The sequence below is a fragment of the Stegodyphus dumicola genome, chromosome 11 (genome assembly GCF_044657685.1).
Source record: "Stegodyphus dumicola isolate Sdum_Otavi_A_Nest chromosome 11, ASM4465768v1".
In the NCBI taxonomy this organism is placed as follows: Eukaryota; Metazoa; Arthropoda; class Arachnida; order Araneae; family Eresidae; genus Stegodyphus; species Stegodyphus dumicola.
The window spans coordinates 126,399,369-126,415,519 of NC_140778.1; the positions used below are offsets into that span (position 1 = coordinate 126,399,369).

The window sequence follows — 16,151 nt, forward strand, 5'->3', positions numbered from 1 at the left end:
TATTTTAGATCTATGAAGATAGCTTCCTGCTGTAGAAATTGGCCTTATGCAATCTGCTCTAGAATCAATCAAAGCCCACCAGTGACAGTTGATAATCAAGGTTCAAACAAATGAGCTGGCTGCATAAGAGATTTTGTGATTTTCTCTATGTATAATGTGAATATGAGCTAGTTTTCTTTAAAAGGACCTCGACAAACACAAACTTCCTTTTATATAACCCTTGCGTACTCTACAAGAATCAATCAATCAAGTGGCCTTTATTTGACATCTTCTTTTTATCTAGTTTACAGTCATTTTGTATCGATTTAAAAAACTATAAATACCACTTCCAGTATTTTAGAAAAATTTATTTAATCAGCTATACAACGAAATATGAACTCTCTTTGACTTAAGTTTATGATGAATGAATATACATACATTATATGTACACATGCATATTAATATATAATATACAATATATAAATTTTATTTCAAAAATCTAAACCAGTCAGACTTTCTTATATCAGAGTACTTTTAGCCTAGATTATATATAATTATTCATCATTTTGATCAGTGTAAGATTAGTTTCAGCTATGCTTGGATATTAGAGCTGTCAACCTTTTGCATAATTTAATATGGAACACAAAAATTTATGTTTTTCAATTTTAAACTATCTTACTATCAAAAGATTTTTAGGACCTATTTCATTAATAAAATCAAAGAGACTAAAAAATTTGCATAAGGATAATTTTTTTATTGTGGGGCATGGGAATCTTCCTTGTATATTAACATTTTAAAATTTGATTCTTATATATATATGACACAAAAAAGTGAGAGAAAAATTCACAAAGCATGTTTTTATTGCTTTTTATGATCTATTACTAATAAAAAATATGATTAAAAAGAATTAAGAACCATGCAAAATGTAAAATAACTATCATTTCTGTACATGTGTCTGCTGAAAAAATATTTGAAATAAAATATTAGCTTATAATTCAAAGACAAATGTGAATCTGCTATTCTACAGCAATTTTGAGCTGCAGATTCTTCCTTAATATTTGCCATTTGTCTTACTTATAGGCCCTTAGTATTCAGTATTAGTATGTAACTTTAATTCCAGTTAAAAAAATCCATACTGATGCAAAAAAATATCAACAAAACAAATTAATATACTATATGCATACTGTAAAAGCTATTATGCACTGCTAATTAAATTCATAAATATGAAAACAGAATCAGAAAGGGTATGAAAACTAATCAAACGTCAATTTGGGACACATTAAAATTTGTATGGTTTAATTATGCTCCAATTTAATTTGCTGTATCAAAGTGATCAGTATTCAAAGTGAATTACAAGATGTACAACGAAGTCAAAATAACTTAAGCATAAATGAAAAAAATTCTTGCATTTTCTACAGTTATAACTCCTAAACTTGTTTTTACATATTTGTAAAAATTCTGAAGTGGACACCATGACCTTCTATGTTCACTATTATACACATTTTTTGCTGCAACAGTAAACTCATATTAAATACTGTTAGATATTTATAGTTATTTATAATACTAACTACACATATAAACTGATATTATGTACGTAGTTAGATTTTATTATTTGTCAAAAGTTTAATTTTCTAAAAATCTGACATTGCCAAAACATGAATATTTTGATCATTTAACACATTTCTGTTATTGGAAGTATGTGATTATGACCAATGAACCAATGACTGTAAAAATAAGGGCCGGTTAAGTACTTTTAAGCAGGGTAAGATTATATATATAGTTATGCAAGTTTTAATTACAGAAATAATTTTTAAGATACAAATAAATTAATATAATTAAATATACTTAACAATTATTTATAACTCAATAATTTTTTACTTACAGTGACACTTTTATCAGCGTAGATCACCCCATAATTATTATGCATTAATATTTTAATTTTTTTGGTCATGCGATCATAAAGGCAATCTTTATTTTTTTGAGTAAATCTTTATTTCTCAGTTATTCTCTATAAGGTTATGAAATAACTGAAATTAAGAATCAAGTCTAAATACTACGAGAACTTTATTATTATTATAACTAGCAGAAATTATATTAAAATATTCAATCTTCCTTTTATTTAACTACAAATTTCAGATTAAATGAAGAATAATTTTTTCATTTATATTAAAAACTACATATTTTTTCTTATTAACATTTTCTGCGATGATAAAAAATTACTATCTTTTACAAAAAAGTATAAAAACTCGTACATAAATACACATAAAGAGAAAGGGGAAATACATATTACTTCTATTCTTGGAGACACATACCATGAAGCTCATGATACTTGGAAATATGATCTCTTAAAAATTAGATAAGCAAGAATAGGAATTTAAAAAAGTATTCATAATATAATAAATCTAAGGTTGACAGCTCTCTATATATTTGTTACAATAGTTCCTAAAAGCAATAACATAATAATAGAAGGCTAATACAAGTTTTGGTGTTTGCAAAATTACTAAATATTGGGGGGGGGATCTTTACTGACTTATATAATCACTTCTTTTCCTTAAATAAAATAGTTATTGCAGTGGTGATAATAAATGTTTACTAAAATAAAATTTCTGAAAAATGAGAATGTTGATAAATGCAGTAATACTTGTATATGTAGCTGGCACATTTCTCAGTTATTCTTGAAATAATTATTCATATAAAAATATACTTGAATTGATATTTAAAGATTCTTTTCAGATATTTATATACGAAGTGTATTTAGATATAAATCAGTTGTTTCAATATCATTTCATGTAGAAAATGTACACAAATGAAAATGATGGATAAATAGTACTATTTGAAAATGAATAATTGTTCTTTCTACTTCAGTTTTTCTCCATCAGCATTTTGATCAAACTGACAAACTTCCATCAAGTATTGTATTTATATTAAATTAATGCAATTAAAAGATGTGACATTTTAATTATTTTCTCTCTTGTCAAACTAACTCAACAATTGAATATCTTCTTCAAACACTTCCCATTCAAAGCATTTATCATTTTCAAATCAATTTCATATGTTCAGGAAATAACTATAAAAATTATTAATATTAATTTAATTAACCTAATTTCTAAACCTTAATTAACTGGCAGGTGCTTGAGGATATTCTAATGGTATTGCTCTAGATACAGATCCCTCTAGAATTTGTTTTTTAGCTTCTTCTATGGTTTGCCAGCTTGCTTTATACTCATGTTGCTTTATGGCATTACGAACTTCAGACATCACCATGTCTTCAGTCAAGACGCCATCGTCGGATGCATATGCAGCAAACTGAAAGCAAATTTAGACATTAATGGAATAAATAAATAAATAAATAAAAATAAAAGTATTTAAAAAAATTATCAATCATGAAAAGCAAATGATTTTCCAATGCATGCTTATTACTAAACCTATTATTATTACTAAGAATTCTGGAAATGTTGGCACAGTTTATACCTACCAAATTCATGAAAATAAAAAACAGAAATTTTCAGAAAAAGTTCAAGAAAAAAAAGTGTTATATGAGTTTTACAAAGAAAACTGACAGATAACAGAATAACTTTAAACAATTACACGTAGAAAACTCTTATCATAAAAAAATTAAAACTTAAGACATAAGAAATTAAATTGAAAAGTTCATAAAATGTTGATTCTGGGCACCAGATTGTCAAATTAGAACAGCTTTTGTAAAAATTATTAAAATTTCATAAAAGCTTATGCTTAATTGTAATTTTGCACTAAAACTATGTACACCTTGCACAGAACAAAAATGGTTCAATTCCGTATCTCCTGTTCTAGTGGGAAGATTGACAAAATTTAACTTGCATTTTTCATGTCTTAAAAGTGCAACTTAAGACATATATTAGATTTATATACAGCATTGGTCTAACATACGTACTTCGAAACAAAATCAGACTGTTTCTGAAATGACATACCATTTTTTTTCCATATTTCAATTTTACAACTCAAATTATGTCTAAATTTTAAAAACTTACTTGATACACTTTTTTCAATTTGCACCAAGAATAATTCCCTTGCTGAAATTCTTAATTTATGGTAACCAATTTTCCTTTCACTTTCACTGCGCATGAGCAGAATAAAAGGTGCATGGTTCACTCTTTCAAATAATTTTAAAAAGTGCGTAAACCATATTTGGCATTACTATCACTTATACAAATTATTATTACACAAATTTCAAAGCATGCCAATATATAAAACCACATATATTTTGGAAAATTGTGAATAAAAAATTATATATATATATATATATATATATTTTGTAAGTACACCTACAAACACATCTACTTTTAAGATTATGGCAGAAAATTTTATAGGTTTTTAATTCAAAATTTTTTCAAAAACTTTATAAAAATTACTAAAAAATACAAATGTAAGAATTTTATTTGCACTGAACATAAATTTCAGATTTTGATAGAAAGAGAGATACCAATAAACATACACCAAATTCAATTAACATCAAGAAACTAAAATTTTGAGAGCTAATATTTTAAAAAATGACTGGTACAATTTTTACAAAATTTGGCACTTTCATAATTTGAGTTGTAGAACGGAAATAGGAAGGAAATCAGGCATGTCATTTTAGACCCAGTTCTGCACTGGCAATCAGAAACAATGGTGATATAACATTTTAAACAAAAGATTCTATTATATTAGAAATGATTCCAGCTGCCATCAAATTTTTCATCTATCACCAGGCAACTGTCTCAACATTTCACAAAACAAAACAAAGACAAAAATAATAATAATAAACAGAAAAGGGGTCACAAATTATTGCGATACTTTTTAAAGTATTGAAAAACTGTAATGCAAATAATTTAAACACAGAAAATAGAATAATTTGCTTATAAAGGAAAAACAAAATATCAGTTTGATGTCAAATAGCGGTTTGTAGGAAAAGTTGTGATCCATTTTTGCAAAAGATGATGCTATTTCATTTTTGAAAATATTGGAATCACTTGCATCTATGTTATTCCTATGTCATTTAAGATTAAGATTGGTCTAGCATCTTTCTTTACAAAAAGAATTTAGGGATTAGGTTGAGTTTTAGAGATTTTGCAAATTGAAGGCAAAAAAACAAACTTCATTTTCACCAGATTTTACTGTTTTACTTCTGTAAAAGGAAGAACATGCATCAGCATAGCTGCCAGCTTTGAAATATGAAAAATTGGGAAATTACTGAGAGTCATGTCATTTTCTGCATTTTGATGATGTCATTTCAAACGAACTTCAAATTGACATAAATTTACTTTATGCATTATTCAGGTTATTAAACTATTTATAAAATGATTTTGATGATATATTTATATTTAATTATAGATATTTATATTATATTATCTAAATTTCAGTCTTTGGCTAATTTCATAATCTAAGCTCCTTACATTCTTTTATTGACATGGTCCCGATTAAGGAATGAAAGCTTTAATTACCCCAAGTAATTTTAAATATATATTAAAAATCACATGAATAATTAAAGTATACAGTGTTGGGTATATAAACTCAAGAAAATACTATATTTATGTTAAATGAAATAGGAATATTAACCAATTAAGTGCTTGTAATTTCATAAAAAGTTCTAGAAATACCTACAGTAGATTAAGACAATTCAGATTGCATAAAATTTAGTAATTTATGCTCAAAATCACTACAGCTAGGAGAATGGAATTCATGCAGTTTAAGTTTCATCAATTCAATAACTTTCACAAATTCCTGAAAAATACTTTCCTTCAGAAGACGAAGAAGTGGAAGAAAAAAAAAAAAAAAAAAAAAAAAAAAATGAGAGCTAGCAGCTATAATCAAACTTGTGAAAAGCTACATGGTGGCAGTGCTTTAGAATAATGTATGTTGCAATGAAGGTTCATAAAATTCTGTGCTGGACATTTTGATTACAGTAGTGCTCCTCCATCAGGGAGGCCAACTGAGGTGGTTGACAATCAAGTCAAATCCATGTTGCACCTCACAAAAGATTCAACATTCACCATTCAAGTGCTTATGATCGCCAGAAGAAACGTAAGCAAACTTGATATCCGGTTCCAAAAGCACTCATGGAAACTAATTTTAAACTAATTTAACTCACAACAACAAAACTGAGAGCAGATACTTTCTCCGACATTATATAGTTTTTACTTGGCTGTCGAGATATTTCTAGTAATTTTTGTTCCTCGAAATTACTCAGAGGCATATGAATGCCAAATACAGTCACAGTTACACATAAAATCAATTGCATTTCCTCAATTACAATACTCATTATGAAAACCGTTACCAGCTCGGCAATATCTTGCCAAATTACCAAGATACCCATTTACTCAATGTTAAATGGCCTTGTTACTGTATTCTTACGTTCCCAGTACAGCTTCTCGCTCAAGATTTTTCACGCTACGTTACACAGAAAAATACAATTTCAAATACAATTGTGCTAAAATCTTCTATGTACAAAATTCATAAGAATATTTTTATTATATGCATGGAAAACAATTCTTTTATGAAGTGACTGATAACTGCTGAGGAATAGTGAATTATTTAGAATGACGTGCTGAACAAATGGTTTTGGTCCTAATGGAATAGTTTGCCCTAAACAGCATCAAGAACAGATATTCATCACAGGAAGATTAAGTTCAGATTTTAAAGATGTTCTGCTTCTATCAAAGAACTAAACAGTCAAATCAAAGATGCACTCTTAGTAATTAGATTATTTGAACATTAACAAAAGAATATCGACCAGAAATGTTCAGACTTTGCTGCTTGTAAAAGAGATGAGTTTTATTATAATAACAAGACACAAAAGAAAGTTCAATCATCAATCAAAAATTATTAAAGCATGGATGGTAAGTGTTGCCATACACACTGTATTTGCATGATCTTACACAATCAGATTTCTATTTGTTTCAGTCTTTTCAAAACTCCTTGTGTAAGTAGCGTGTGCAATTGAGATGAGGACGAAAATCAGCATCTTGTTTAGTTTTTCACTAAAAGACAGGTTCTTCTATAAAAGACACTATAAAGCTCATTGAATGATGGTAAAATGCTATTGAATAAAATAAGCAATTGATCATTTTTCTTTACATAAACAAATGTCCTTTGAAAACAGAAAAACACTTCATGACTTTTCTAACCAAATACAATCACTTACTCTTACTAAACTTCTTCCAAAACATATTCAGAAATTTAACAAAAGAATATTTAAAAAAACTCTTACCTGCCAAGCAGAAGCAAGTTTCATTAATTCACGACCAGAGAAGCCTTCGGTTAGATTTGATATATCTGTGCACACTTTACCATAATCAAAAGTTGCTACTTGGAATCTCCTTGATAAAAAATATACAATTAATACCAGACAAATGTACAGTTTTTCTATTCCATTACATTTTAAAATATACTTTTCATAATATTTTAAATGCTCCTATATGTAAACAAAACAGGGTAGTCATGTACTAATGCAACTACTTTCTCACAATTTAATGAAATAATTTTCAAATTATCAATATTTACTGTAAGTTGGCAGACATTATCAACAAAGATAATATATATCTATCAATATCAAAAGAATAATAATTTCAAACCCAAATTTTAATTATTAAGTAAAATTTATATGATATACTAAAATATAAAACACACTTTTTGTGATAGCATCCTGATTTTTTTTTTTCCTTTATGCTTTTCTTTCCATTTACACAGCAATCTGTTTTCACTTAAAAAACATTAGATAACTGCAGAAACTCGGAATTGAGCACAACCGCTCGCTGTGATCTATCAAAGCTTTTCCTCAGTGTTCCTTTTAGCGATTTGTAGCAATATACAGAAATTTTTTCTGCAGCTTCTTTCACTGTCAACAAATTTCATAAGTACATATTTTAAAATTTAACGCAAAAGATATCAAGATTTATTTATAAAAACCGTTGAAAATGGAATACAACAAAGAGAAGGCATGCAAAATTGGCGACAAAACTGTCTGACTGAAGGAACGTTATAAACATGATTTACCTTAAGAATGATTATGTGCATGGTTGAAAGTGTTTGGTGCAGCCGAAAAATTTGTCAACTTCTACTAAGGAGGATGAGATAATACGTAAGAATCAAAAAAGTTTACAGCGTATTAACAGTTCATTAGATTTTGTAGGACAAACCTATCTTAGATTAAGTTCCAAAGCTGATAAGATTAATACCTGAATTTAGCTGTACTTGAACTTGTTGTGAGGAGCAATCTTTTTCATTAGTATGAATAAGTAAAAAAAAAAAACTAACTGATATAGGCTAAAGTAGGAGTTTATCCTCATCTGCTTCATATTCTGATGGTTAATTTATTGTTGATTTGCATTAGTATGTTTCCAGCAATACTAAAATTTCAAGGAATAATAATATACTTCAAAGCTTACTTGTTGTTAGTTTAAATTATAAGCATAACATACCTCTTTCCTTCTGTGGCTGGAATGAGAACAAATTTGTCAAAATAGAGGCGTATCATTCTTTCTCTTTCAGCCAAGCCTGGCAATCGAAACTGAACAACTTCATCCATTCTATCATTCATTGCCCAATCGAGTTGCTCTGGAGTATTACTAGCTAAAACTAGCATAAATCTGAAAAGTGAAATAAATAATTTCATTACTTTTAAAAGAATTTAACAAATTTCAGAAATATAAATACATCTTTTACCCCCCCCCCCACACACACAAAAAAAAAGGGGGGGGGAAGAAGAAGAAGATGTAATGAAATTTTATGGATTTCGCTTCTACTGCAAACTCACCTACCTATCAGATTGGTCCCCTGTTCGATAAAGAAAAGTGTTCAAAGCAGCCCGCATATTTTCGCCAACATTTTCCTAAAAAAAAAAAAAAAAAAAAAGTATAAAATATATTAAAAAGCTATAGTAATATCAAATACATAATTTAAAGTAAATATATTTTGAAGAATCAAGCAATTTTAGATAAATAATTTCAATAAGATTTCTTCAATAAAATAAATAATTTCAATAAGTGTAGATGCATATGTATGTATTTGAAGAGTTATGACATTGCTGTATTTATAATGTACACTTCCATCAATCATAGAAGCATATAACTGCAGCCGAAAGGGTATGTTGTTATTGTATTTACTGTATTTGTTTTTTATCATCACAATGAATGAACTTGCCAAATTATCAGTAATTCATAAGATGCTGAGTTAGTCAGATGAGGCATAATGAATCCTTCTGTGATCAGAATTATGGAATCAGCATCTAAAAGATCCAGAGTTTTCTATGCACAAAAACTTCAAAAAGATTCTTTATACTAGATATTTATAAATTTGCATACTCCTTAGTCATACCATAGAACATAGTATTTATCAATGTTAGACGAAAAATATTCAACGTGAACTACCTTGACAAGAGCAAAATACTTGTACAAATTTCAATACCATGTACAAAATTCAATTTGAAAAGTACAAATTTCACCATGCAGGTGATGCTACTCACAAACTTTTATGAATTTGTGTATGTTTTTACTTTCCACAAGCAGTGGACTGCAGACTGTTACATATAAAGCATTATGAACTAATAATCTATTACACAAATACAGTGTTTCTGATTTATGTAGGTAATTTTTTACAGTACACAGCTATATAATTCTACCTGGCACAGCGAAAAGAAAATTTTATGAGAATAATGGTCTGATTACATAGTTGCATTATTGTGTTTGTTAGCTAAAAACAATATTTTCTGTGGAATTCAATAATATAAATATCAATCAAATGAATAATATTAAACTATGTGTATTTTTATTTGATGTCCAGTTTTTAGAGTCTTATATAAATACAAGTCTTATAATAGTCTCATATAAAAGTAGATTTGTCCCTCATTTAAGTAATTTTGACCATAAAAATTTTCTTAAAACTTGACAGTGATTGAAAAAAATAATCTACTTATTAGTTTCTGTATCAATATTGTTTCGAGAATCTACTTTAGAGCCAAGATAAACAGAACTATTCATTAATTCTAATTTGTGATTTTATGCTTCAAGGTAATTGAAGTTTACTGGTTCTTTAGTAACTGTTATATTACTGGTTTTCTTTTTATTGATATTCAAGTGAATTTTAGCAGCTGATTTCTTCATAGCAAAAAGTGTCTCTTTAATTCCTCCTATAACCATGAAATTATGACATCATCAGCATAGGCAAAAGTCATCTTTTGAAAATAGTTTTTCTAGACTTTGACACTTACTGATCAATAATTCTCCTAAAATTACATATGAGCATGATAATCTAATATCTGATAAATTAAAAACCAGAAATTAGAGGATTACCTAAAGAAAACACATACCTCTTCCTAAAATACAACTTTTGAAAGAGCATTTTATGCATAAAAAGAATAAACTGATATCCAGAGCTATAAGGACAGTTTTCTGCAAATCTTATTCCAGATGCATTGTTCATATGTATATGTAATACAAGTATGTAAAGTAGACTGAACACAACAGATAATTCTTATACTGTTTACAGCTCTAGTATACTTTGGTATGAGAAAAAGATATCCAATATCATTCTACTAATATTCATCAGAAAGACAACTATAATATAATTCAGTGAACATCGGTGGTGGAGATTTTTTAAAACAAATGCATAGACCTTCATGTTAAGAAGTTATCTGACAAAGAGATAACTTCTATGCTCAAAATTACTTAAATGATATCATTATGATATCACACAAGTCAATAAATGAAAATGTCAAAAGATGATAATACTTATCCACATCAGGATGAAGTGATAAAATGCCTTTAGGATAAAAATACCATATGGACTCAATGCCAAATCTAAACCTTGTTCAGCCTACATTGAATATTATAAGAAGACATTCATTATTCCTTCAACTTAATACCAAAAGAGCCCACAAGCAGCTGAACACTGGTGGTTCAAATCGAAGTAGATGCCTGGCTGCATGGAAGTTTTCATGGTTTTCTTTATGTGTAATGTGAATATGAGGTAATTTCTGTTGCAAAGTCCTCCATGGAGGTATTTCTTTCCTTAGATAGATAGTTCTTGTGTGTTTTTACTTGTGTGTTCTGCCATAATCAAATAATCCAATTCAATCAAATAAATACCACAGGCTATAATTGCTTTAGATATTACTCCAAAATAAATCAGAAATAATGCATCCTGAGCAATGTCAACATCAGGCCTATTCGTATAAGTGAACAGTATTCTAATAAGTTTAAGTCCATTTTATTCCCTAGAATTCTCTTTTTAGAAATTTCAATTCCTTGCTTTCATAAATTTTCTCAAAATTATTTACTAAATTTTTTCCCACTCCTCTGATTTTTTGAATGCCAAATATAATACCATCCTTCTATCAAAAGCAATACCTAAAAATGCTACAAAATAGTACAGCAGCTTTTAAGAAACTGAAATCAAAAAGTCAATCAAAACTAAATTAAAAATTACAAGCAATATAAAAATAACAGTTTACACATTCAAGGCAAACACTTATTTTCTTATACATGCAACAGAAAATGCACTAAAAATATAAATTTTAAATTTAATTATATAGATTTTTGTAATGCAAAATTGTTATACAAAAGTCAAAATTGCAACTTACTGAACTCCTTTTTCTCAAAAATGCTTCAGCTTCATCCATAAATAAAAGAAGCCTAAAAGTATTGAAATTTTAATTACCAGTTAAGCTTAGCTTGCACAAACATATTTTTGAATTTCTAATTTTAATTGTAGCTTTAAAATGCAGCAAGCACAGAAGAAAAATGAAAATTTTTTCCTCTTACAACCATCATAGTTTTTCCAGATAAAAATTTCAGAAAAAAATTGTGTTTTAAGATATTTAAGATTATGTAAATTAAGCATGCAATAATTTTATTGCAAAAGTTAAATTAATTTTTGATATAAAATCTCTTACTATCAGAATATTTGGTACTTTCCTTTTTCATAATCCCCATCATAATGGCACCAAGATTATGGCCAAGTTTGTCTGAATGAAATAAAATGCTTGGAAAAATGACATAACATTTCATTACAAAATCCCAAATCATTATTATTACTGTATATATATATATATATATATATAAAGAAAGTACAGTAAATACCACAATCTTCCCAAGTAAAATTTTTTAAAATTTGTTTCTTGCACCCCTTATCAATATCAATTCTTCTGCCCAAAAGTAAATAAATCATAGTGATTTTTACATTGCATCTCCAAATTCTTTTATTTATACATAGTTTCATTTTGTGGCTGTTTTCACAAATTTGAATATGTGGTAAAATGCTTTTTGTTTGGAAGAATGATATAACATCTTTTTTTCCATCACTGGCAGATCAAAAATTGTTATCATTGAAAGAAGAAAGAAAATATAGTCAAAAGTCTTTAATCCGGACTCGTCGGGACTTCGGCGATTCCGGATTATCGGTTTTTCCAGATTATAGATCATCAGTTTAAATCTGGTAAGATGGCATGTAGAAATTATAAAATTACAAATGAGATAATTTATGAAATAAAGAGCAATTATGATCTAAAAGGTATCAAAATTTACAAAAAAAAAATTATTAAAATTACTAAAATTAAAAACAGATATTTAGATAATTTTAGCTTAGCTTATACCGTCCGTTATACATTAAACGCACATGCATAAACGTATTATGCGCACGCGTAAACTCATCATGCGTTTACGCATGCACAGAAAGTTTGTAGCTTTGAGGTCCGGATTAAAGACTTTTGACCGTATATAAAATTATTGTCTACAGAGCTTTTTTCTTCTTTAGTCATCAGTAAATAAAAAATTAACATATTTTTGAAAAATAGAACCATGTTAACACACAACCTATTCACAGCTTTTCTTATGATGAATAAACTCTGAAATTAGAATTTACTCTGAATTAATTTACTTAGCATTTATTTTATGCTGAAGTAGCTTTCCTATCATTCTTGCTTTCAACTCCTGCAAGAATGTAAATGACCTAGGATGTATGTATTCAAATGAGGTAGAAAGAAGTTACTATTTAAGAGAAGGTTTTTGAATGTGAAATCAGAGCATATTCTGCCTGCCTGAAGGCCATGTTGCTATCTTTGCTTTCCTAGCAATTAGATTTCTGTGGCGCTGAGATAAATGCAATTCTTGCCATTAGGCTTGCTTATGCCAATTTTCAAGTCAGAGCCCTGTGAAGTCGTTAGGTTAGTTTAACTTCTTTAATTTTAAGTTAGTCATTACTTTTTGAGTTAATACTTTTGAGTTTTTATAAGCATGAGTCAGTGTCATTTGTGAACTTTCAATTGAGTTAATAAATGGTTCTTTACATCCTTCTTCATACTTTCAGACTTAGGGTTTATTACCTAAACAGTCTTCTAAGGTACAGTTTAAGTTTATGATAGCAAAGCACACGAGAAGTTATAAAACTAGGTAAATGATCATTATCAGTCAAACTCTCAAGCATAAGAATAATAAATAATTGTGAATATAACACGATTTATTGATATTACATTGCAAAATAAACAATGTCGCACAAAGCAGTAATCATCTCAAATACATATCTTAAAATTAATTTTAAATCTTTTTTTTTTTTTTTTTTCGTATGTAACTAAAAGTTTATACTGCAAAGGCTAAACAACAGCACATGCACTTAATTTTACCCAATTAAAGTAATTAACTTAAGGACTGTTGTTGACAATTCATTGCTGAATGTGTTTAAAAACCAGAAGTCATAAAACTGAGAAAGTACCAAATAATTTATTGCCATTCTTAGCCCTCCGATTACTCATCTCATGATTTCTATAAACAGTGAAACTCAGTACAAATTACATATCCTGCAATTTCCGCTAGATTGATTGTAATTGCTTCATTTATTTGCATAGCCAATCTGTTCTCCTCCATCTTAGCAACAGTAAATTCTTATGTATATAATTCACCGATTACAAAAATATATAAAAATCAGACTAAATGCAAGTAAAAACACCTGATGTAGAGACCACATGACTTCCTTGTACAGCTTTATTAATTTATACCCATTTTTAACTACACTTACATTATCAAACTAAACTTAATTAATCAAGCTCTCAAGGCAAGTTGAAAATGACAGTAAAAATTGCAAATTTTGATATTAAACCTCCCAGTCAGTTTTTGTTATACTGAAGCTAAACTTCTTAGAATTTTACTTTTTTATAACAAGTAAAAAACTTTTCCAAATATAAGTACAAGAACCAGGAGATTGCATTAATTTCATTATTTGTCTAAACTATTATTACTTTTTTCTTAAATTCGACATCGCTGAAACAGAAATATTTTTGTCATTTAACACACTGCTGTAACTGGAAGTACATTACTGCAACCAACAATTACGAATATAAAGGCAGGGTACAGACTTTTAAAGCCGAGTAACACATAGGTGTATATATACAGGGGTTGAACAAAAATACGGAAACATCTTTAAAAAAACATGTTTCTTTGCTTAATATGGTGTAGGAAACCCGTTGGCATCCAAAACAGCTTGCAGTCTTCTCGGAATGGATAAATAAATACAGTTCCTGTATGTTTGCCAAGGGAATATTATACCATTCTTCTTGCAAAAAGGTGGCAAGTTCAGATAACGATGTTGGCGGTGGATAACGAGAACGCACTTTCCGTTCCAATGTAGACCACAAAGGTTCGATAATATTCAGGTCTGGTGACTGTGGTGGCCAGGGTAGATGGGACAACTCATCCTCGTGCTCAGAAAACCAGTCCTGGACAATGTGAGCTGTGTGAACAGGGGTTTTGTCGTCTTGGAAGACACCATCACCATCGGGGAACAAAGTTTGTACCATAGGATGAACTTGATCGGCCAAAATGTCTTGGCAGTCATGTGCCCTGACACAGTTATCATGGGGCTAGCAGAGAACCACGATATGGCTGCCCAAACCATAACAGAACCCCCGCCATATTTCACTCTTGGCAACAAGCAGTCTGTATTATAGGCTTGAGATGGCGTTCTCCAAACGTAAACTCAGCCAGAAGTGGGAAACAATGTGAAAGAAGACTCGTCAGACCATATTACTCGCTTCCACTGCTCTGTAGTCCAGGCTTTATGACTTAAACACCACCTTTTCCTGTTACAGGCATTAGCATCACTGGTGAGTGGCTTCTCAATTGCAGCACGGCTAGCAATTCCCTGTTTATGAAGCTCCCTTCTAATTGTTTTGGTACTCATAGGGTTCACAGGGTTCGGTAACACAACATTCATTTCAGCAGTAACTTTTGCAGTTGTGGTCTTCTTATTTTTTGTCACAACTGCCCTTGATGATCGTCTGTCACGATCACTCAGGACACACTTTCGTCCGCGCTGTGATTTAGCAGATGATGTTTTTCCGCTTTTCAAATATGCGGAATAAATCTTCGATACAGTACCTCTTGAAACACTAAACACCTCGGCTACCTTGCTTACGGAAGCAACTACCATACGTGCTCCAACAATTTGCCCACGTTCGAAGTCTGTTAACTCTGACATAATGCAATGACAACCTCACATAACAGTACTCCGACAACAACTGAACTGTTTAGCACATTTACGAAGTTGTATAGGTGGCGTCAGTAGTCAAAAACGCCAGCGCAACCTACATATTTCTTAAAATCAATCTTTCTTTTCAAACATGCATTTCACAAGGTGTTTCGATATTTTTGTCCATCCACTGTACATTTAGTAGTACGAACTGCAATAGAAAAGGGAGGTGCACAATAAGATGATACAGCAATCCCAAATACAAACTTTCAACGCTCTATGACTAATCATTTTTGAGTTATGCAATATACATTCATACATATGTACATACAGAGGTCTAAAAACTAAACTCAGTGGCGCAAACAGCCCTAATGGGCCAAGGCATGCAGTGCCTCAAAATCTGCTTTCTTAACCGTGGGGCCTGGGGTGCATAAGCATATGCCCTGAACAAGTGGTCAGCTTGTCACAGGCCCCCCCTCCAGTGTTTAGTCCCCAAGCAAACTTGGTACTCATTTTATCGACCCAAGGAATGAAAGGCTGAGTCGACCTTGCCCAGCCCGGGTTTCGAACCCCGGACCTGTGGTGCTGCTGCGCGATGCGCTAGCCACTGCACCACCGTGCCTCACATACAGAGGTCACCCCGCCCAAAAATACATTTTGGAACAAAGTGTCCTTTATTCTGTATGTATGTGCAGATG

The 16,151-nt window shown here is 29.9% G+C and overlaps 1 protein-coding gene across 1 annotated transcript in view; it reads right to left on the reverse strand.

The window, feature by feature from the left end:
- Positions 1-332: 332 nt before the first annotated feature.
- bor (ATPase family AAA domain containing bor) overlaps positions 333-16,151 on the reverse strand; it is a 55,848-nt gene continuing 40,029 nt past the window's right edge. The window contains exons 10-14 of the mRNA XM_035350664.2: positions 11,576-11,627; positions 8,757-8,827; positions 8,418-8,585; positions 7,208-7,316; positions 333-3,285 (exon numbers count right to left, since the gene is read on the reverse strand). Of these exons, the coding sequence (XP_035206555.1) occupies positions 3,097-3,285; positions 7,208-7,316; positions 8,418-8,585; positions 8,757-8,827; positions 11,576-11,627 (589 nt within the window). The 3' untranslated portion in view covers positions 333-3,096. The remainder of the gene's footprint in view (positions 3,286-7,207; positions 7,317-8,417; positions 8,586-8,756; positions 8,828-11,575; positions 11,628-16,151) is intronic.